The following is a 22,495-nucleotide window of genomic DNA, read 5'->3' as shown; positions in this document are numbered from 1 at the left end:
GTGCTCTTGCTGGAGACACACTTGCTGTCCTCTGGTGCAGATCCCCTCCTCTGAAGGACCTGTCGCTGTGAGGCTGAGGACCACCAGGAGAGTGACCTTACAGACCTCCCTGCAGAGCTGCTGCTGGGTCATTTCAGCTGTGTGTGGTACCACGGGTTCCTCACCTCGTTTGCTGCCTTTGTGGGTGAATCATAGAATCCCAGACTGGCTTAGGTTGGAAGGGACCTTAAAGCTCATCAAGTCCCACCCCTGCATGGGCAGGGACACCTCCCACCAGCCCAGGCTGCTCCAAGCCCCATCCAACCTGCCCTTCAACACTGCCAGGGAGCACCAGCCTGGCATGGCAGGGGCTGAGCCGGGAGGGGTAACACAAAATGGGTCAAAAAGGTTTAAAGGGGGAACGAGTCAACCTGGGGGAGGATGAGGGATGTGAACTGGGGGTTCAGACCCCCAGCTTGGTCTCTGTGGGGGCTCAAGGGTGGCTGGCCTCTGGGATGAGCTGGGGGCCACCCAGGCTCATTCTCCATCCGTCATCACCCCCCACCCTGCTGTGGGGCACCGTGGTGGCCGAGCTGTGCCCCTCATCCCTGGCCAAATGTGGGCAGGGTCTGCCCCTCACCAACCCCAGGGACACCCAGCACCCCCTGGGAACACCCAGTGCCCCTGGGGACAGCTCTGAGCAGCCCCTGGGGAGCTGGGGTCAGTGCTAAAGGGTCTCCAGGGGGTCCCTGTCCCAGCCCAGGCCCCATCTCTGTGACAGGGGGGACAAGTGCCAGTCCATGCTGGTTGGACTGTGTCACCTGGGGGCTCAGAGCCCCCCTGTGCCCCAGGGCTGTGCCCTTTCCCCCATGAGGCTGGGTGCCCAACCACCCCATCCTGCAGCTGCAATAAACAGGAATTTTTGGGGACTTTTCTCCCCCCCAAAATGTTCCATGACCCCCAGGTGGGGAATGTGGTCTTGCAGCACCCCCTGAAACTGGGGCTCCCCAGGAGGGGGGGGGGGGCTGTGCTTCTGTTACTCCCTGGCTGTGGGCAGGGGGCACCTCACAGCCTGCCCCCCACCTGGTGAGGGTCTAGGACTGCCCCCCTGCCCCAGGTGCTGTGGCTGCTGGCACCCCCAGGTGCAGCCCCTCTGGGCCCCCCCCTGCTCCATCTGGCACGGGCTGGGGGCCCAGGACCAGCTTGGGAGCAAGGACCAGCAGGAGGGGTCCAGGGGGGGCCGCGGCACGGGTTGGGGGCTCTGATAATGGCTGGTGCTCCAGTTGGAAGTGGGTGCTGCTGGGAGGGGCTCTGGTCCTGCCCGGGAGCTGCGGTGGGAGGCGAGGACCAGTTAGAGACTGGGTGCAAGATTGGGGGGGCCGGTATGGGCTGGGGGCTCCAGTCCCAGCTGGGGGCTGGTAAAGGGGGGGCAGTACTGGGGAGGGGTCTGTACTGGTGGGGGAGCTGGTACTGGTGGGGGGGCCTGTACTGGCTGGGCAGGTGTGTCTAGTACTGCAGTCCCAGCTGGGGCCCCAGTACTGGGTGGGAGAGGCTGATACTGGTTGGGCTACTTGTTCCTGTACTTGCTGGGGGGGCTGGTACTGGTGAGGGCTCCAGTCCCAGCTGGGGACCCGGCAGGGGCTGGTGGAGCTCGGGACGCGGCACCGGGGCGGGGGGGGCAGACACCGGCTGGGGGTCCCGGTGCCGGGGGGTGGATGGGATGACACGGGCGGAGGGGTCCGGGCTGCCTGGGGGTGAGGCGGGTGGGGGTCCCGGTGCTGCAGTGCCGGGGGTGCCGGCGGCGCTGCGGCAGCGGGGGGGGCGGGGCGGGCGCTGCCGGGGGCGGCGGGCCCGGGTCTGTGCGCGTGCAGGGGGCGGGGGCAGCGCTCGGGGCCCGGCGGCCGCTCCCGGCCCGGGGCGGGGGGACGGGCGGGGGGGACGGTCCCCGGCTCGGCGGGCCCGGCGCGGCCGCGCTCGGATGATGCGGGAGCCATGAGCCCGCTGCGGGGCTGGCTGCTCGCCGCGCTCCTCTCGCTCGCCCCGCGGGCAGGTAGGTCCGGGCCCGCAGCGCCCCGGCCCCGCATCACCCCGGCAGCGCTCCGCTCCTCTCCCGGCATCACCCCGCTCCCGCATCTCCCCGCTCCCGCATCCCTCCTGTCTCCCGGGCCCGGCATCGCTCCTCTCCCCGCATCGCCCCGCTCCCCGTCCCGCTCCCCGCATCGCCCCGGCCCTGGCATCGCTCCCGGCATCGCTCCTGTCTCCCGGCCCCGCTCCCAGTCCCCGCATCGCCCCGCTCCCGGCCCCGCCGCTGCGGCTTTTCCGCTGCATCGACACATTTTTCCGCAGCGCCGCCCCCCCCGCAGCGCCCCGGGAGGGGCCGGGCCCGCACCTGCCCCCGCGGGCCCCGCGCCCCCGTCCCCTGAGGTCCCCGCAGGGTGGATGGCTGTGCCAGCACCCCTGTCCCCCCGCTGTCCCCGCGGGAGGGGTCCCCGTGCCAGCCCTCCCTGTGCTCTCGGGAGGTAGCCCCATAGCGGCCCCCCCGTGTCCCCTGGGTGTCCCCACGGCAGGGGTTCCCATGGCCGCACCCCTGTACCCCGCATGTCCCCTCCAGAGATGCCCTCGTAGCAGCCTCCCATGTCCCCGCTCAGGTGTGTCCCCATATCTGCTCCCCTGTTCCCTGGGTGTCCCCTCCAGAGATGTCCCTATAGTGGCCCTCCGTGTCCCCTTGGGATGTGTCCCCATGGCAGTGGGGCACCCTCTGGTGTCCCCTGGGTGGACCCTGCAAAGCTGTCCCCTCACCAGCCCTCCTGTCCCCTCAGTGTCCCCTCTGGGGGGTTGTCCCCATAGAAGCCCTCCATGTCCCCTTGGGATATGTCTCCATAGTGGCCCCCGATGTCCCCTGGGATGTGTCCCCATTTCAGCCCTCCCTGTCCCCTGGATGTGCCCTCCAGGATGTGTTTCTGTGCCCAGCCCCCCCCTTCCTCCAGGTGCAGTGGCATTTCTGGGTCCCCCCTACATCCCTGGGTGCCCCCGTCTGGGATGTGTCACTTTACCAGCCACCCATGTCCCATGGGTGTCCCCTTCAGGACAAGCCACTGTATCTGGGCCCTCCTGAGCTTCCTTTCCCCAATGTGTCCCCCCATGCTGCTCCCCCACTTGCCCTGAACACTCCCCAGCCCGTGTGATGCCCCCTCCTGGACACGTCACCATACCTGGGTGTCCTGCCCATGTCCCCCAGCCATCCTGGGACACGTGCCCATAATCCCTCTCCATGTCCTAACGGTTCTACTCCCCAGATCCCCATGTCCCCTTCCCTCCAGGACACAAGTGTCCCCTCTGGGATGCAATGTCACACCCAGGTCACCCCCAGAGCACAACCCCAACCCCCCTTATCCCCAGCCCTGCTGTCCCCATCCCTCCATGTCCTCAGTCCCCACGTGCTTGTCCCCCCATGTTCCCATCCCTCCTCATCCCCAGCCCCCGTGTCCCCTGCTGCTTTGTCCCAAGCCCCCCATGTCCCCGTTCCCCTGTGTCCCCATTCTCTCATGACCCCATTCTTCTTCATCCCCATCCCTCTGTGTCCCCAAGCCCCCCATGTCTCCTGCCCCCATCCCCAGTCCCCTATTTCCCCACCCCCCTGTGTCCCCATCCATGTCCCCAGCCCCCCGTGTCTCTGTCCCCCTGTGTCCCCCTCCCTCCCTGGGCCGGGGTGACCTGCTCCCTGCCCCGCAGGTCTGGCCGTGCAGCCGGGCTGGCCACAGCGGAGGGTCCCCCGGGCCGGATGGCAGGACAGGGGGGTGGTGTCCCAGGTCACCCACCCCAGCAGGCTGGTGGGGCAGAGCTCCGGAGGAGAGGTCCAGAGGCATCAGCTGGACACCAGGGTCAGGAATGAGCCTGGAGGAGGAAGAGGAAGAGGAGGCCCGGTAAGTGACCCATACCCCCAACCACTCACTTCCTGGGGTCCCCAGGTGGGTTGCAGATCCCCAGGTGGGTGATGGGTCCCCAGGAGGGTGGCAGGTCTCCGTCACTGCCCTGGCCGCACCCCCGGGCACGGGTGCAGCCACTGGCATCCTGACCCGGAACCCCCATCCCCTGGGGACCGCAGCGCCTCTGTCCCCCGACGTGCACCCACGAGTGCTGCAAAATCCCAGTAAATCTGGGAACTGGGGGAGCAGGTGGGTACTGGGAGATGGAATGGGGGCAGGCAGGGACCAACGGGCTCACGGCTCTGGCAAGGACAGATCCAGGCCCCGTGGGAGTAGCCCCCCGCACCCCCTCAGCTGCCGACCCCGGCCCGCAGCCGCTTCCCCCACCCCGGGCTCGGTGCACCATCACCTGGGGCCAGTTTTCCTGCTGTTCTGGGCAGCCAGCACACGCTTCCAGCCGGATCTGGGTGGGGGTTGATGCTTTCAAGAAGCGGCGGCAGCGGCATCGATCGCACAGCGCCGGCGGTACCGGGCGCAGGACCGAGGCGCTGCGGCCGCGGGGGGGGTTGGAGCCGGAGTTCGGTGAAACCGCCGGACGTGGGGAAGCGCTGGGACGTGCCGGGAAGCGCTGGGACGTGCCGGGAAGCGCCGGGGCGGCGGGAGGGCGGGAGGGCGGGAGGGGGGCTATGGAGCCTGGGCGGGATGGGGCTGGGGGGGTGGAGAAGTGGGGAATGGAGCGGGGAGGAATGGAGCTGGGGGATGGAGTGAGGGGGATGGAGAAGGAGGGATGGAGCAGGGCGAATGGATCGGGGGTTGGAGCCAGGGGGATATGGAGCAGAGGATCCCAGGGGGTCCAGCGTCAGTCCCAGCTTTGGTCCCAGCGCTGGCACCAGCAAAGCCCGGGCTGGGCTCTCCCGGCTGCGCTGCCAGCCCTGGTGGACACTCACCTGGCTGGGGACATACTCGGGGGGTGCACAGTGACAAGTGGGTCCTTGTTCCTGTGTCACCATCCTGACCTGCGCCTGGGTCCCAGTGGGGGGGAACAGGGCACCCCGGGATTAGTTTGGCTTTTCCTGGCTGGGAAAAGGTTTGGAGTTTTCCTGGCCCCCCCGCCCTGGGACACTCTGCTCGTGCTGGGCCCTCACCCCTGTGGTGGGTTTGCAGGGTCTCGGGTGGGCTCTGCAGATCCCGCTGCTGCCGGCAGGAATTGGGGCAGGAATGCGGGCACAGGATGGGCACTGCCGCGGGGCGGGGGGCGGCCCCAGGAGGTGGGCAACGGGACACGAGTGCCCTCCCGGCACCACAGGAGTGATGATTTCGGGGCAAAACCCCCAACGTTTTCCTTTAAGTTGAATTTTTGGGAGTTAAAAATAAAACTGCACCTTCAGAGGCAGCGTATTTAGGTTGGGGTTTTTTAAAATTCTTTTAATTTTTCATTTTCTCGGGGTGGGGGGGGCTGGGGGCGATGGCTCCGGCTCATTTGCAGGAGCTGCACCTGGCCCGGGTGAGCTTCGTGGTGCCCGCCTTCGGCTCCGCCTTCACCCTCGACCTCCGGCTGAACCAGTGAGCAGCCCTGGGGGGCACCCACCATGGGGCTGGGGGCACCCACCTTTGGGCTGAGGGCACACACCGAGGGGCAGGGGGTACCCACTGTGGGGCTGGGGGCACCCTCTGTGGGGCTGGGGGCACCTGTGGCGGGGGTGGGGGTACCTGTTGTGGGGCTGGGGGCACACATTGGGGGCCGAGGGGTACCCTCTGTGGGGCTGGGGGTACCTGTTGTGGGGCTGGGGACATCTGCTATGGGGCTGGGACACCCCCTGGTGGGGGGGGGGGCACCTACCATGGGGCTGGGGGCACCCGTGTGGGGCGGGGGGCACTGACTGTGGGGCTGGGGGCAGCCGCCGGGGGGAGGTGCTGCCCCCTGGCGGGAGAGGGGTCGAGGGTCCGGGGGGGGCGGAGCCATCCCAGCCCGGTACCGTGTGGGGTCTCAAGGGGGGGGGGTCCCACAGCGGGATGTTGTTTCGTGCCTGGGTGGTGGGTGCCTGGGTGGGTGGGCGCACACCAGGGTGCGGCGGCCCCGCTTGTCTCCCTCCTCCTCCTCCCCCCGCAGCCCCTCACCCCCCGCCCCCTCCCCGCAGCCACCTCCTCGCCTCCCACTACCAGGAGCGGCACCTCGGGGTGCGCAGCAACGGCACCCGCAGCACCCACAGCTCGGTGAGCCCACCCGTGCCTCGGGGGAGCCCTGGGGGGTGACGGGGGGTCCCAAGGTCCCTCCCGTGGTTGCTGGTGACAGCGACTCCCAGGGGCTTCAGCCTCCTGGTGGTGCCCGCTCTGGGCACCCGACGCGCCCCGAGGTGACCCCAGAGCCCCCGTCCTGGGGGTGCTGGGGGCCAGGACGGGACCCCCCGGCCGGGCAGGGTGTGCGTGCTCAGGCTCCTCTCCGGCTCGGGCAGGGTGCTGGGGAGCACTGCTACTACCAGGGCCGGCTCCGGGGGCGGCCCCGCTCCTTCGCCGCGCTCTCCAGCTGCCAGGGCCTGCGGTGAGTGACCCCGGGGCAGGGAGGGGGACGGGGGCTGCACCCCCTGCACCCCCTCACCCCCCATCCCTCTTGCAGTGGAGTCTTCTCGGACGGCCGAGCCACCTACCTGATAGAGCCCCAGGTGGGCACCGAGCAGGGGCAGGTGAGTGGTGGCACTGGGACCTGCCACGTGCCTGCCTCAGTTTCTCCACTGCAGCCTTATGGGTCTGGGGACAGCCCTGGGGACACAGGGACATGGTGGTCCCATGACACTCCTCTTCCCGTGGCAGGGCCTCCAACCACACGTCGTCCAGCGCATCCCCAGCTGCGCCCAACCGGGTGAGCCTTGGCCTGGACCTGGTGCTCGTCCCCCAGGACCCAGAGACAGTGGCCCTGGTGGCCCTGGTGGCCCCGTGTCCTGCCCCCTGCCAGCTCTGTCCCTTCCCTCCAGGCTGCCTCTCCCCTGTGCTCAGCCAGCAGCTCACGGGCGGGTCACCAAAGCTGCGGCGGCGGCGGCAGGTTAGTGGGGGCAATGGGGGACACAGGGCAGGGGACAAGGGCACTTGACCCCTGTTGGCCTCTGGCTGCTGCTTGCCCGTGGCCTGTCTCTGCTGTGGGTTAAGACGGGCTGGTTGGTGGGTGCAGGGGACATTTGGTGGATACTGGAGACACTTGGATGGCCCTCAGGATGTTTGGAGGGTGCTGGAGATGCTGGGTGGGTGCTGGGGTCATTTGGAGGACCCTGGGGATGGTTGGAGGACACAGGGGTCCTTTGGTTGGTTTTGGGGATTTTTGGAGCATGCTGGGGATGTCTGATGGGTGCTGGGGACACTTCGATGACCCTGGGGATGGTTGGAGGACACTGGGGACATTTAGGGGTGCTCGGGCTGGGCACTCGGGCGCTGCCGGGGGGCTCAGCTGTGGGTCCCTCGGCAGCTCCGCCGGTCCCAGCACACGGTTCACAGCGAGACCAAGTACATCGAGCTGGCAGTGGTGAACGACCACCAGCTGGTAAGGGTGGGGGGTCCCGGGGCTGGGTGGGGGGTCAGGGCGGCTCCCTGGCTCAACCTGGCCCCGGGTGTCCCCCCCAGTTCCTGCAGCTCCGCAAGTCCGTGGTTCTCACCACCAACTTCGCCAAGTCCGTGGTCAACCTGGCCGACATGGTGAGAGGGTTTGTCACCTGGGGGTTGGTCCCTGGAGGCTTGGTCCTTGAGGGATGCTGTCCCCAGGGGTTGGTTTCCAGCAGCTGGTGGTTTTGTCCCTGGGGTGGATTGTCTCTGGTGGGTTTGTCCTTGAAGGGATTGTGCCCAGCACCTGGTTGGTTTGACCCCACCCACTTTGTCCCTAACACCTGGCAGGTTTGTCCCTTGGTGGCTCATCTCTAGTGGGTTTGTCCCAGGGAGGGTCTGTTCCCAGGGGTTTGGTCCTCAGCACCTGGTGGGTTTGACCCTTGGGGATTTGGCCCAGGGTTTGTCCCACTGTTTTGGTTTTTTTTTCCCTGGCACCTGGGGGATTTGTACCCAGGGAGTTTGTGCCCAGGAGGGTCATCCCTGGTGCCTGGTGGGTTTGTCCCTAGTAGTGTTGTCCCCAGGTGGGATTGTCCCCAGAAGGTTGGTTCCAGGTACCTGGTGGGTTTGTCCCTGGGGGGATGTTCATCCCCAGCCCTGTCCCCTCAACCCCACAGATCTACAAGGAGCAGCTCAACACCCGCATCGTGCTGGTGGCCATGGAGACCTGGAGCTTGGAGGACCGGATCCGCATGGGGGAGGACTCCCTGGAGACCCTGACTGAGTTCATGAAGTACCGGCGCGAGGGGCTGGCGGAGCAGAGTGACACCGTCCACCTCTTCTCGTGAGCACCGTGGGGCCGTGTCACCTCCCTGGGGCCGGGAGCCGTGTCCTCTGTCCCCATCATCCTCCTCTTCCTCGCAGGGGTCGGACCTTCCAGAGCAGCCGCAGTGGAACCGCCTTTGTGGGGGGCATCTGCTCGCCCACCCGTGCTGGGGGCGTCAACGAGGTGGGTGCAGCGAGACCCTCCCCCCCCCCATGGCAGGGGCCTGGGGGGTCCCACGGGTGACTCCCCCGTCCCTGGGCGCAGTACGGCAACGTGGCGGCCATGGCGGTGACGCTGGCGCAGACGCTGGGGCAGAACCTGGGGATGATGTGGAACAAGCACCGCACGGCCGCAGGTACCCACCACCCCCGGCAGCGGGGTGGGGACAGCAGGGACACACACCGCAGTGCCACCGAGCCAGCGGTGGGAAATTTGGCACCCCCAGCCCCTTTCCTCTCTCCCAGGGGATTGCCGGTGTCCGGACTCCTGGCTGGGCTGTATCATGGAGGACACAGGGTGGGTGCCCAATTGGGGTGGCACTGCCACCATCCCCCGTGTCACCAGCCATGCCAGTGTCACCCAGGTGGCACAGGGGTGACGGTGACCCTGTCCCACAGGTATTACCTCCCACGGAAGTTCTCCCGCTGCAGCATTGATGAGTACAACCAGTTCCTGCAGGACGGTGGTGGCAGCTGCCTCTTCAACAAACCCCTGAAGGTACCAGCTCCCCTGGTCCTGAGATGGGGAGCAATGCCCCAGGGGGGTCCCGAAGGTCCCTGGAGACTCGTGGTGTCCCCTAGCCCCTGAGGTCACAGCGCTGCCATCAAACCCTGTGTCCCCCACTGGGAACAGAGCCAGACCCTCGTGCCTGACGGCAAAAAAAAGTGGGTTTTGGGGGTGGAGAGTTGAGGGGGTTTGGGGGTCCTGCCACTCCCCTGGGATGTGATGCCTTTTGGGGGGGGTGGCAGTGCCCAGCCTGGGGACACCCCCAAGCAGCTCTTGCTCCCCACCCACCTCCCTTGGGTTCCTGCAGCTCCTGGACCCTCCGGAGTGTGGCAACGGCTTCGTGGAGGCGGGCGAGGAGTGTGACTGCGGCTCGCTGGCGGTGAGTGGGCACGGGGTCTGCTTGTGACAGGGGTCTGCTCACCACGGCCATGCTGGGGGTCTGCTCCCCATGCTGGGGGTCCACTTCCTGTGGCCGTGCCGGGGGCTGAGGCTCCGTGTCCCACAGGAGTGTGCAAGGAGTGGGGGCAACTGCTGCAAGAAGTGCACGCTGACCCACGACGCCATGTGCAGCGACGGGCTCTGCTGCAAGGGCTGCAAGGTGGGGCCTGGGAGGGAGGGTGGCACCCGGGGTCCCTGGGGCAGAGGTGTGACGTGGTGGCTCTGTCCCCCGTGCAGTACGAGCCGCGCGGCGTGTCCTGCCGAGAGGCCGTGAACGAGTGTGACATCCCCGAGAGCTGCACCGGGGACTCCAGCCAGGTGAGCCGGGCTGGGGACCTGGGGAACGTGCTGCAGGGACACCTGGCATCACCTGTCCCCTTCTCCCTGTCCCCTCAGTGTCCCCCCAACCTCCACAAGCTGGATGGCTACTTCTGTGAGAACGAGCAGGTGAGTCCAGCCTGGCGTGGTGGGCACGGCCTGTGGGGCTCTGGCACATCCCTGGGGGCTCCAGCATGTCCCTATGGGGCTTGGACACATCTTATGGGGCTCAAGCAGGTCCCTGTGAGCTCAGGCACATCCCTGGGGGCTCCAGCATGTCCCTATGGGGCTTGGACACATCTTATGGGGCTCAAGCAGGTCGCTGTGAGCTCAGGCACATCCCTGGGGGCTCCAGCACCCCAGTGCTTGGCCGTGCCAGCAGCTGTGCCCACTGCTGGGCCATGCACACAGTCACAGAGGGTTGAGGTGAGCCAGGGTTCCCAGGGCACACAAGCCCTCCCCATGCACCAGTTTGTCATCCCCTCGCCATGGTCCCTCTGTCACTGTCCCTGTGTCACTGTCCCTACACTGTGGTCCTTGGGTCATGGTTCCAGTGCCATGGTTCTTGTGTCAGAGTCCCTGTGTCACAGTCCTTGCACCATGGTTCCTGTTTTACAGTCCCTGTGCCACCATCCCTGTGTCACTGTCCCTGCACTGTGGTCCCTGTGCCAGGCACCTTCCCCGTGTGTGTCACCCTGTCCCCTGTATCCCACACCTTCACCCAGCTCAGGCCTGGGTCCCTCCCTGTGCACACACATGGCAGTGGTGGCCACACTTTGGCCACCTGCAACTTGTCCCCACGGACACACCTGGGGCCCCGTGTCCCCAGCGCGGCCCCGTGGCTGCGGGTGCACGTGCCTCCCGGTGTCCCCGTCCCCAGCCCGTGACCCCCTCTCCCCAGGGACGATGCTACGGCGGGCGCTGCAAAACCCGGGACCGGCAGTGCCAGGCGCTGTGGGGCCGCGGTGAGTGCCAGCCCGGGCGGGGAGGGGGCAGGGGAGGGGACAAGGGGGTGACGCCCGTTGCGCGACAGGCTCTGCCGAGCGCTTCTGCTACGAGAAGCTGAACGTGGAGGGGACCGAGAGGGGCAACTGCGGGCGCGAGGGCCTGGGCTGGCTGCAGTGCAACAAGCAGTGAGTGACCGTCCCCTCGGTGTCCCCCCGGGTGCCACCCGCCCCCCGCGCTGATGCCACCGGCCCCTTGCAGGGACGTTCTCTGCGGTTTCCTCCTCTGCGCCAACATCTCGGGCGCGCCGCGGCTGGGCGAGCTGAGCGGCGAGGTGGCCACCACCACCTTCTTCCACCAGAACCGATACGTGGACTGCAGGTGGGTGCCCCGTCCGGGGTGTCCCCAGCTAGAGGGGAGGGGATTCCCAGTGTCACCCAGTGTCACCATCCCGGCGCAGGGGAGGCCACGTGCAGCTGGTGGACGGGTCGGACCTGAGCTACGTGGAGGACGGGACGCCCTGCGGGCCCGGGATGCTGTGCCTCGACCACAAATGCCTTCCAGCCAGCGCCTTCAACTTCAGCTCCTGCCCCGGCAGCTGGGACGGGAAGATCTGCTACGACCACGGGGTGAGGGACACGGCCAGGGGACACCCCCGGGGAGGAGGGGTCATGGCAGCGGGAGGGGGTGACGCTGTCCCCTGGCAGGTTTGCAGCAACGAGGGGAAGTGCATCTGCCGGACGGAGTGGACGGGGAAGGACTGCAGCGTCTACGACCCCATCCCCGAGCCGAGGCCGACGGGGGAGACGGAGCGATACAAGGGTCCGTGCGCCCCCGGGGGGGACAGCAGGGTCCCCGTGTCCCTACTGTCCCCAGCCCCCACCCGCCGGGGTGGCCCGCTCTCTCCCCAGCCACCCCAGGGGCCCTTGGGGATCCTCCCCGTGTGGGGTCCTGCCCTCCCCTCCCACGTCCCCACGGCGCTGGGGCTGCGTCCCCGTGTCCCTTCGCCACTGACATGTGTCCCTGTCCCCCCGCCCCGTCCCCTCTGTCGCAGGTCCCAGTGGCACCAACATCATTATCGGCTCCATCGCGGGGGCCGTGCTGGTGGCCGCCATCGTCCTAGGGGGGACAGGCTGGGGATTTAAGTAAGCGGCCGCCACGGGGCTTGTCCCTCTGCTGCTGTCACCGGCCACGTCCCCACTGTGCCAGGGCCAGGCCCCCGTCCTTCTGGGGACGGCCCTGGGGAGGGGGGAGCGGGGGGCACTGCAAATCCGCTCCAGATGGGCATCACCTGTTCACTGGGGGCTAGGGATGCCTGGTCCCCTTGTCCCCACCCATTTCCCTTGTCCCCGCCTGGTCCCCTTGTCCCTACCCATTTCTCTTGGCCCTGCCTGCATGTGCTATGGGGGTTCACTGTCCCCTTGCTCCGTTCTGGCCGTGCCTGTCCCCAAGCATGGGGTGCTTGGGGGGGGGGGGGGTCGGTGGCCCCCGTGTCTGTGTGTCCCCGCCTGGCCCTGGGGCACGTCCGCTGTCTGTGGGACCGGGGACACCGCGTGGGGGGGACACTGGGGACAGGGGGTGGCACTAACGCTCGTCTCCTCTCCCCCCGCCGCCCCCCAAGGAACATCCGCCGAGGAAGGTACGACCCGGCGCAGCAGGGAGTGTAACCACCCCCCCCCTTCGTGTCACCGTCACTGTCACCCCGACGGCGTGGGACCCCCCCGGCTGGGCCCGTCTGTCCTGTCGCTGTGTGTCCGGCCGTGCTGTCTCCATCTCTGTGCCCCCCCTGCTGAAAAGAGACCGCGGTTTGGGGGGGGGACGACGGGACTGGCACCAGCCTCCTCCCCCCCAGTGCTGGCTCTTTTTGGCTCAGTGTCCCCCCCCATGTGTCGTCACCCCCCTCCTGTGTCACAGCCCCACACTAAACACACCCCACTTCTGTGTTGCAGGTCCGGGGGGGCCTGAGGGGGGGCAACCCTCCCCCCACCCCCCCCAGCGCCTCATTAACAGCAATTAACCGGGGTGCTGCTGCTGAGAGGTCGACTGAGGAGGAGAATGGGGGGGGAGGGGCACGCAGGACCCCCTCAACCACCCCATGAATGTCTGTGCCCCCCTGGCCCCTGCCCCGGGGTGGGCAGCACCTGGATGAATGTAACTGTCAGGAGGGGACAAGGGAGGTGTCCCCACACCCTGCCCCTGCACCCCCCATCAGCATCTTCCAGCCTTGGGGCCCCAATTGCCAGCCAGTATATCCCAGTACCGGGCCAGTACCAGGTCAGCCCCCCCCCCCCCTTCCCCCTCAGAGCAGGGCTGGGAGTTGTGTGTCGTCCCCCCAGATGCCAGGTCTGGGATGGCCTCTGGGGGCCAGCTCTGCACCCCCAGGCATGACCCCCCCTCCTTGGGGTACATCCCCCCAAACTGTTCCCCACCCCCAAATGTCACAGCTGCACCCCTCTGCCATGGGACCCCTAGGTTCTCCACCGTGGGGACTGCTCCCCCTCTCCCCCAGCTCAGGCAGGTGATCCCCAAACTGGTGGCACTGGGGCTGGTGGGCAGCAGACAGAGTGAGCCCTGGGCTGGTGGCACATGGGGCTGCTCAGTGGGTGGCATGTGTCACCCCAGCCCCATGGCAGGCTGATGGCACCTGTGTCCCCCCACCCCAGGCTGGTGCACAGCCCCTGCTGGGTGTCCCCCATCCCCACAGCAGGTGGGTGGCACATGTCACCCATCCCTCTGGCATGTGTCACCCTGCACAGAGTGGCTCTGCAGGGCCACCCAACCCACAGGACCATGAAGCACCAGGGGCCACACAGATCCCTTCAACCACTGGTGACACTCAGCATCAGGGGGAACAGCAGGGGATGACACCCCACACCCCTGGCAGTGTGGGGGTGTCCCCTCTGTGTCCTCCCTTGCCCCCTGTCCCTGCCTGTCACCAGGTCTCTTTGCCATGGTGGCAGGGAGTGAGCAGGGGTGTCCCCAAGCCCGGCCACAGCCAAGGTGCACGGTGACCCCCAGTGTTGTGTGACAGCCCAGCTGGGTGCCCTGGCTGTGGTGGCATCAGGCAGGGGACAGGGCAGCCATGATGGCACGTTGGGAGATGACAGTGGGACCAAGGCTGGCTGGATGTCCCCAGGATTGGCTTTGGTGGTGGCTTCTTGTGTGACAGGCTGGGGACCTGGGGACCTGGGGCCACCATGGGCATGGGGAGGCGTGTCTGGATCAGCCCCCCCATCTGTATCACTGTCCCCACAGCTGTTACAGCCACAGTGCCAGGGTGGTCACTGCAGCGAGGGGACACCCCGGGTTCAGAACAAGAAGCCCCCGTTGTCACTGGGTTTAGGAACATTAATATAATATATCTATAAAAATACTGTTTTTTTTCTTAACGATGTTAATGCTGTCAGGTCAGGTGGTGCCGGGGGGGGCGGCCTGGGGGTGCACCCAGTGCTTCCAGGAGAGCAACCCCCTCCCCAGGCCCCCCCAGGCTGAGCCGATGGGCCCGATCCTGGCACCGGGGACACAAACACAAGCACAGCGGGCGGAGACACCCCCCCCCTCCCCCGCCGCCAACCCCCCACTCCTGGAAGGGGGGGGGGGGAGGTGCTGGGGAAGGGGCTTTTCGGCCCCCCCGCCCGCCTTGTCCCCCGCTCCCGCTTTTCCCGCCGCGCGGAGCCGCGGGATCCAGCGGCTGCTCCTCCCGGCGCAGAGTTTATTTACAATAAAGGTTTGGAAAACGATGGGAAGAGACTCGACCTTCCTGCGGCGCTGGGGGGGCCACCGCACCTGATCCCACCGACACCCTCCCCACGGCTCATGCTCCACCCTGGCCTGTCCGCAGGGGCTGGGAATGTCTCGACACGGCGGGTGTCCCCTCCCTCCGAGGGACCCTGCCCCACTCTCCCCATCCCACCTCTGGGATGCTCAGTCCCGCTCCTGTCCCAGCGCCAGGACACGGCGCCATCCGTGTCCCACCACGTTCACCAGTGACCGTCCCGGGTCCACGGGCACAGGAGCCGGTCCCGGTCCCTCTGCAGGGACAGGCGGGCAGGGCCCTGTCCCCTCCCCAGGGACAGCTCGGTGGGGTCAGCTCTGTCTGGGGGGTGCTGGGGTGAGCAGCCCGCTGCTGGTGCCCCCTGCGCCTCGGCGACCCGGGGTCCCTCAACCCCAGAGGGACCCCCAGGGCCGGAGCAGCCTCCCGGAGGGCAGCGCGGCCGCCCCGGCCCGGGCTGGCGGGGGGAGCTCGGCACATCGGCCACGAGGGGGCCCCCCCAGTCCGGGCCACGCGCGCCTGGACCGGGCGCACCGGGGCTGCGCTGGCATCCCCGAGATGCTGACATTCCTCCGGGGCTCGGGGGCCACGCGTGTCCCCAGCCCCGAGCTGGGAGGAGGGAGCCCGAGGCCAGAGGCAGGCGCTGGGGAGGGGGCTGCAGCGCGTCCCCCCTGCCCAGGGACACTTGAGGGCAACATTGATGGGGACACCAGATGAGCAGGTGCTGCCGGACCCCTTGGCCCTGGTAGTGGCCAAGGGACCCCCCAGCACCCCCTGACATCCTCTGTGACACCCTGGCACCCCTTGTCCCCCCTCCCCGCCCCCCAGCACCCTCCTGCACCCCCTGCCCACAGAGGGTCACTTCCCTGGGCACCCCCTTCTGTGCTTACCAGGGACAAGGGGTGGGACACAGGATGACACTGCAACAGCCCACCCTGAGTGGTGGGGCTGGGGGGGGGGGGTCCCACACCCCACAGAGCCCTACAGGGACCTGCTCTGGTGTCCCCAAAGCAGCATGGCACAAAAAGACACCCCAGAAGCTGCAGAACCAGGACACTGGGGTGCACGAGCTCAGCTGCTCTGCTCTGAGCCCCACACCAAGCCAGGGGTGCCTGGTAACACCTTGGGGTGTTGCCAGGGAGCTCCTCGGGGTGTTCTTCATGGAGCTCCTCAGGGTGCTGCCAGGGAAATCCCTGGGGTGCTCCTCAGGGTGGTGCCTCCCTGGGGGGCAGACTCAGACTCAGGCTGGTCCCTCTCTCATGGCTTTGGAAGGGTCAAGGCCACCTTGTTAAAGCAATCACCATCACCTTCCTGCTGTGCCCCCAGCCACGGCCTGGCAGGAGGTGGCATAGTGGGGGGAGATGCTGGAGGAGCCTCTGGTCATGTCAGAGAGCAGGGGGGGAGCACTGGGCTGAGCTGGGGAGGGCTGTGACTGCAGTGTCCTCCCTGGCAAAGGGCTTGGTGCAAACAGTCCCTTTTCTCCCCACGTACCCTGAGCCTGTCACAGCAGAGACATCTTGATACCCCTCAAGGACTTTGGCTGCAGATTTGCCACCAGCCAGAACTGAGACACATCCCAGAAAGGAGCTATTTTGGGCTGGTGTCTAGATACAAGCGATGAGTGAGCCTGAAAAACTCCAGCTGCACGGGCTGCTGCTGGATCTTGAGGTCTTCAAAGTCTTCAGGGTCAGGAGGGCAAAACCCACCACTTTATTCCAGCCCAGCTGGGGGCTGCAACCCTGTGGGGTCACACAGCACCCACACCACTGGGCTGGGGGGACACTGTTGTGGGGCTGGACATGCCTGGCACAGGGAGATGCTCTTGGCCAACTCCCAAGGACCACAAGAAGTGGGAGAGGCAGCAAGCCCCAGTGCCCAGGGGTGCTTGACACCCCAGGCTGCCACTTCTCTCCATCACAATCATCTCCAGCTCCTTCCCAGCCTCCTCCATGACATCACCCAGGGCCTCTGCCTTGAAGAGGGGCCGCCCCAAAAACCAGGTGCAGAGGCTGGCAGGGTCCTACCTGCCCACCAGCTACTTTTCCCACCCCTGACTCACCAGCTGTGTGTGACAGACCCTCCTTGCCCTCAGCTGGGCCATGTTCCTCACCCACCACTACCAGGTTTTAATGGCACTTGCTGAGGTTAACCACAGCACCCAAGGGAGAAGCCAGAGTCCCATTTCTGTGCCAGGTGCCCAGTTGCTCCTTTGACAAAGGCCACAAGGTCAACATCAGCTTTTGGCTTCCTCTGAGGTCACCTGCAGAGCTCTCTCCCTAACCCCCTGGAATTCACCCCCCTGTGCTGCAGCAGACCTGAAGGGACACACAGGAGCCACAGGCAGGCCCAGGGGACACGTCTGTCCCAGCAGCTGCTGCTCAACAAGGAGAAGCTCAGATCTATTTGCTCCTCCCTGTGCTGAGAACAGCAACGGGCCTTGCAGGGGGGATCCTGCCACCCTCCAAACCCTGTGATGGGTGAGAAAACATTTCACATTCCCCTCATTTGTAGGTAAAACCAAAGAAATAAGTAATAAGAAATAAGAAACCAGCCACCCCTTCCAGAGCCACCCCTGGGTCTGTTCCCTTTACATAATGGGAAACCCTGGGATCTGAGAAGTCTCAGCTCCTTCAGTTGCTGGAGCTGATGGACCATCTGGCTGCAATTTCCCAGCTCCAAACTAATGAGCAGGCTCTGCTTTCCAGGTGTGGATGAGGAAAGAGCCCCTCAAGGTCTCCTCAGGAGCAGGGGGGCTGCCATGTGAGCATGTGGAGGTTCCAGGTTTCAGCTCTCCTGTTCCTCAGCAACCTGAGGTGTTTGGGACAGCTGTTGGGAGCAGAGGACATCAGAGGGCCTGGGGGCAATGCTCCATGTGAAGGGAAAAGGGGAATGTCCTGAGGGGAGTTTTATTTGGGGGACAAATCGCAGGGAAGAGAAGGGAACACTCCAAACACCAGCTTCCCAAAGCAGCCAAGAAAAAAACACATCCTCATTTTCCATGCAAATGAATGAAGAACCTGAACTGATCTCTGACCTCAAACCAGGACAAGCTTTTTCCAAATGGGAAAGCCTCCAGAGGGTGACACAAGGCCCAGAACCCTCCGTGCAGGGAGGGACTCGGGTCACAGCCCCACAGTGACAGGTGCCCTCCCCCAGTGCCCATCCTGCAGCACAGCAGGACCTCTGGGTGCCTGAGGTCTGGGGAGGGACAGAGGGGAGGAGAGAGAGGGGCTGGGAAGCCCTGAAGCCTCCTGGCACACAGCATGGCCTGAGGTGGAGCAGGAACAAAGAGCATCCCTGCCAGGCCTCAGAGCTGAGGATCTTACTTGTCCCAGGGAAATTTTAGGGAAATCCATCTTTTCACAGAATGTCAGAATTCCAGGCTGGTTTGGGTTGGAAGGGACCTTCAAGATCATCAGGATCCAACCCCCTGCATGGGCAGGGACACCTCCCACCAGCCCAGGCTGCTCCAAGCTCCATCCAACCTGCCCTTCAGCACTGCCAGGGATGGGGCAGCCACAGCTTCCCTGGGCAACCTGGGCCAGGCTCTCACCACCCTCACAGGGAAGAATTTCCTCCTCATGTCTCACCTCAATCTCCCTCTTCCAGTTTTCATCCATCCCCCTCATCCCATCCCTCCCTGCCCTTGTCCCAAGCCCCTCCCCAGCTTTCCTGGAGCCCCTTCAGGCACTGGAAGGTGCTCTCAGGTCTCCCTGGAGCCTTCTCTTCTCCATCTGACACGTCTCTAGTTGGTGAGCAGCCTTGGAAAGTCTGTTCATTCACTGATGTCTTTAGTTCCTGCTGTTCCCCTTTGGTCACTGGGGTCTCAAATGTCTCAACAGCCCAAATGTGGATGGGAAGAGGAAGGGGATGGAGAAGAGGAAAGGGGAGGGGAGAGGGGAGAGAGAGAGGGAAAGGAAAAATGGAAAAGGGGAAGGGAACAGAGGAATGGGAAGGGGAAATAGGAAGGGGAAGGGGAAGGGAAAAGGAGAAAGGGAAGGAGAAGGGAAAAGAGGAAGGGAAAGGGAAAGGGAAAGGGGAAGGGAAAAGGCAGGGTTTCTGCCAGCCCGGAGCCAGCCGGGGGCCACAAGGCGATGGAATCTTCGGGCTCACTCGGGCTGCGCAGGCGGCGGCTCCGGGGGCGGGTGCGAAGAGCCCGGGGGGAAGCGGGAACCCCCTCCTGGAAGTGCCAAAAATGCCCCTTAAGAAGGGACCTCCTGCCGCAGGACCCTGCCCGCGCTGCCTCGTGTCTTTCCAGCCCAGTGCCCGTGCCATTCCAGGCCGGGCCAGCATTCCCGCTGCTCTTCATTCGCATTTCCCCCCGCACCAGCGCTCGGGGGCTCATCCCCGCCCCGGCAGCCCCGGCAGCCCCAGGCGGGACCCACCCCCGGTTGCTGCCCGGGTTGTGCGGGCTTGGGACGCAGCTGAGACCCACCGAATTCCAGCCGGGATCCCCAGGGGTCAGTGCCCCTTGTCAGCGCCCTCAGGGCGGGCAGCAGCGGCCGGACCCTCAGCCCCATCAGGTTGCACAGCACCCGCATCTCCCCACTCTGCTCTCCAACCTCCCGAGCTTGTGCTGAGCCCAGGAGGGTGGGGAGCACTGAACAGGTTGCCCAGGGAGCGGCAGGAGGCCCCATCCCGGGAGACATTCCAGGTCAGGCTCGATGGGGCTCTGAGCAACCTGCTCTAGCTCAAGAGGTCCCTGCAGGGGCTTGGACGGGGTGACCTCTCAAGGTCCCTCCCAAGCCCACACATCCTATGATTCTAAAATTCTATGATCTGTGAGTCTCCCCAGACCCCATCTCCCACCCCCTGGATATTGCAGCCCCCAGGTCAGAGCAGCTCAGGGAACTGTCCCCATCCTGCTCCGGCCACCACCGCTTCTCTGGGCTCTCCTTTCCTCTCCAGGTCTTTCCCTTCCCTCACTGGACATCAAGATACCAACACAAACAGGAGAAGCACAGAATCCCTGCATTGCTGAGGATCATAACTTATATTTTTGTTAAAAACCCCAAACCCCAACAGGATCATTACGTAACTGTGCTGCTCCAACCAGGCAGCAAGAAAAGGCCACCAGACCCGAGGCTGGACCACAGATCAAACCAGAATTTCATTTCACAATTTAGTGACACAATCTGAGCTCGTTCCCTTCCCTGACAGTCCAGCAGGGAGCTGCCCTCCCTCCCCCAGTATCCAGGGGAGGAATATTCAGGCACACTGGGATCTATGGGACATGCTGACAAAGGAAGCTCTGAGCCAGAGTGTTCCTGGAGACAACCTCATAGTGAAGAATTCCCTCCTCATGTCTCACCTCAGTCTCCCTCTCACAGTTTTCATCCATCCCCCTCATCCCATCCCTCCCTGCCCTTGTCCCAAGTCCCTCCCCAGCTTTCCTGGAGCCCCTTCAGGCACTGGAAGGTGCTCTAAGGTCTCCCTGGAGCCTTCTCTTCTCCAGGCTGAACACCCCAACTCTCCCAGCCTGGCTCCAGAGCAGAGCTGCTCCAGCCCTCCCATCATCTCTGGCCTCCTCTGGCCTCTCTCCACATTCTCTGTGTCCTTCTTCTGTTGGAGGCTCCAGAACTGGCCCCAGCCCTGCATGGGAGTCTCACCAAAGCAGAGCAGAGGGGACAATCCCTTCCCTGGCCCTGCTGGTCACGCTGCTGGTGACACAGCCCAGGACACGGGTGGGTTCTGGGATCACCACATGGTGCTGGGCCATGATGAGCTTCTCATCACCCAACACCCTCCCAGGGTGTCCCATCGTGTTCGGCCCCCTCGGTTCTTCTGGGAAAGCCACAGACTCAGGTCCTCAGGTGGGTGACATGTCCCTTGCCAGAGCAACCAGAACGACCTCCTGACCAAGCAAGAAGGAAGCAGTGGGGGGGGGGGGGGGCAGCAGGTCCCTAAAGCCAGTGAGCACCAGCAGGTGCCTTCACATCCCTCTCCCAGGGCATTTCCCACCCCCCCCAGCAACACGGAATGCACACCCCAATGATCACCTCAGGCTGTAGGAAACAAATTGTCCTTTTTCCAAGCGATGAGGAGCTGATATTTGAAGTCTCCCCTGACACAGAGGAGGCAAGTTCAAGGGGAGCAGGAGCCCCTGGGGGAGCAGGAGCTCCTTCCCAGGCTGCTGCAGGGAAGTGGGATCATCCCAGGGACATCATTAACAGCAGATCCTGATCCCACCCCTGCCAAGGGATCAGGTCCCAGGGCTGTCACAGTAACAGCACGAGGGGCTCACACAGCCCAGCCCCATCATGGGAATCAGAATTGGCACAAACTCCTTGGGAGCAGCTCTGGGAGAGGCTCCTCTTGGAAGTCACCTCATGGCTGGTGAGCTCAAGATTTCTGGAATTATTAACAACTCAAACCACAAGAAGGATGGTGGAGTGACACCCAGCTGAGCTACAGGCAGAACACTCACTGCTGACACTGCTAACCCCCGGCCTGTGCTTCCAGCTGGGAAATCACCGGGAGGAGCTGATTTATCCTGGCAGTAGCCAGAGTAAAGCACGGTCGGTGCCTTCCTCCCCTCCACCGTGGAGGGACCCAAGGTGGAGCTGCCAGCCCCTGATCACTGGGGTCACTCCAGGTGCTGGTGCTGCCAGAGAGGCCCCCGAGCACCACGTGGGGCTGCCAGATGGGACCCAGCACCCCTGGGAGCTGCATCCTCCCAGAGCAGCAGCTGGAGGCCAGGAACACCCAGGGGGCCCCAGGCAGCACCCTGGGTCTGCAGGGAGGCACCCAGCCCAGCGGGGCTGCCACCCACCCTGGGGGGCTGCCAAACACCCTGGGGGGCTGTGAAACACCCCGACTTCCACCACGGGGTCTCCTGCTCCTGGCCTCTCCCGAGCACCAGATGGGACACAGCATTGCATGATGGCTTCTCCCAAAACATATTCCATATTCAACACATTCCAGGGTCCCACTTCCAGGGATGGGGCATCCACGACTTCCTTGGCCCAGGTTGCCCAGGGAAGCTGTGGCTGCCCCATCCCTGGCAGTGTTGAAGGGCAGGTTGGATGGGGCTTGGAGCAGCCTGGGCTGGTGGGAGGTGTCCCTGCCCATGCAGGGGGTGGGACTGGGTGAGCTTTAAGGTCCCTTCCAACCCAAACCAGTCTGGGATTCCAAGCTAATCCTGCACCATCCCCTTCTTTTTCAGCCATGTAATTCCCTGCAGCATTTCAGAGGTTCTTGCTGCAAATTAATTGTTAAATGAAGGTTTCTGCACCTCAAAACACTCAAGCATGAGTCCTGGCTGCACAACCCCACGTTCAAAGGGAAGGACAAGGTGAAGTGTCCTTCAGAGCAGCAGAGAAGCAGCAGGAGCCACAGCCTTGGAGTTGCTCCCAGGTTCTCCACGTCCTGCCTGGGCACAGGGCTGGTTGCTGCCTCTGGGCTGTTCCCTGCTCCCTTTATTTCCCATCCCATGGACCCTGTGGAATGCTCAGGCGTCCTGGCAGGGACAAACACACTATTACAATGGCAGGATCCCACCTGGGTCACTGTCACCCACCCCTGCCACCACTGCCTGGGTGCTGGGGCCCAGGCCCTTCACTGCCCATCCCTTTGGCTGCCCTTTCCTTCTCACTCTGAACAACCTGCTTCCCACCCCAATCCCCCTGGATCCATCCCAATCCCAGCTTGCTCACAGCTGCATCACCCAGCAAACCCCTCCAAGCCTCCTCAGACAGATTCCCAGTTTTGAGGCCAGATCTGCAGGGAGGGGGAAGCTCAGGACACTGAGGGAAGGCAGCCCCTGGGACAGCCACACAGAGGGGCATTCAGCTGCAGCCTGGAAGGGGAGCTGGGCAGCCAGCTCCGTCTGCTTCTTGCAAAATCACAGCTAAATTAGGCCAGGCTAATGCTGCACAGTTCACTGGACAGTATCAACATGCTCATTCATATGCATAAATGCAGATTTCCATGTTTTCATAAGAGGCACAAGGGCTGACTTGCAAAAGTTCAGGGAATTGGTTTTATTGAATGCAATCGTTCTCCTCACTGAAGAACAACCCACGTGCAGAAAGGCACAGT

General features: G+C 64.7%; 1 protein-coding gene across 4 annotated transcripts; it reads left to right on the top strand.

Moving 5' to 3' along the window:
- The first annotated feature begins 1,971 nt into the window (after window positions 1-1,971).
- Window positions 1,972-14,332, top strand: ADAM11 (ADAM metallopeptidase domain 11). 4 transcript variants are annotated; one of them, XM_051640330.1, is made up of 27 exons: window positions 1,972-2,029; window positions 3,712-3,902; window positions 5,392-5,468; window positions 6,044-6,119; window positions 6,359-6,444; window positions 6,520-6,586; window positions 6,714-6,762; window positions 6,875-6,942; window positions 7,360-7,434; window positions 7,515-7,586; window positions 8,108-8,274; window positions 8,355-8,439; window positions 8,521-8,611; window positions 8,721-8,772; window positions 8,874-8,973; window positions 9,290-9,361; window positions 9,488-9,580; window positions 9,658-9,738; window positions 9,817-9,867; window positions 10,640-10,703; window positions 10,772-10,871; window positions 10,945-11,064; window positions 11,144-11,312; window positions 11,391-11,505; window positions 11,738-11,828; window positions 12,305-12,322; window positions 12,633-12,683. In XM_051640330.1, exons 1-27 carry the CDS (start codon window positions 1,972-1,974, stop codon window positions 12,646-12,648), a joined length of 2,304 nt encoding a protein of 767 aa, XP_051496290.1. In that variant the 3' UTR covers window positions 12,649-12,683. The 4 variants fall into 4 exon arrangements, with proteins under 4 accessions (XP_051496290.1, XP_051496292.1, XP_051496289.1 ...); XM_051640332.1 differs by lacking the exon at window positions 11,738-11,828 and having other exon boundaries at window positions 12,633-14,332; XM_051640329.1 differs by lacking the exon at window positions 12,633-12,683 and having other exon boundaries at window positions 12,305-12,400.
- Window positions 14,333-22,495: the final 8,163 nt, after the last annotated feature.

This window comes from Apus apus, chromosome 25 (genome assembly GCF_020740795.1).
Source record: "Apus apus isolate bApuApu2 chromosome 25, bApuApu2.pri.cur, whole genome shotgun sequence".
Classification (NCBI taxonomy): domain Eukaryota; kingdom Metazoa; phylum Chordata; class Aves; order Apodiformes; family Apodidae; genus Apus; species Apus apus.
Note: the sequence above shows the minus strand (reverse complement) of the source record. Positions and strands in the feature narration are given on the sequence as shown.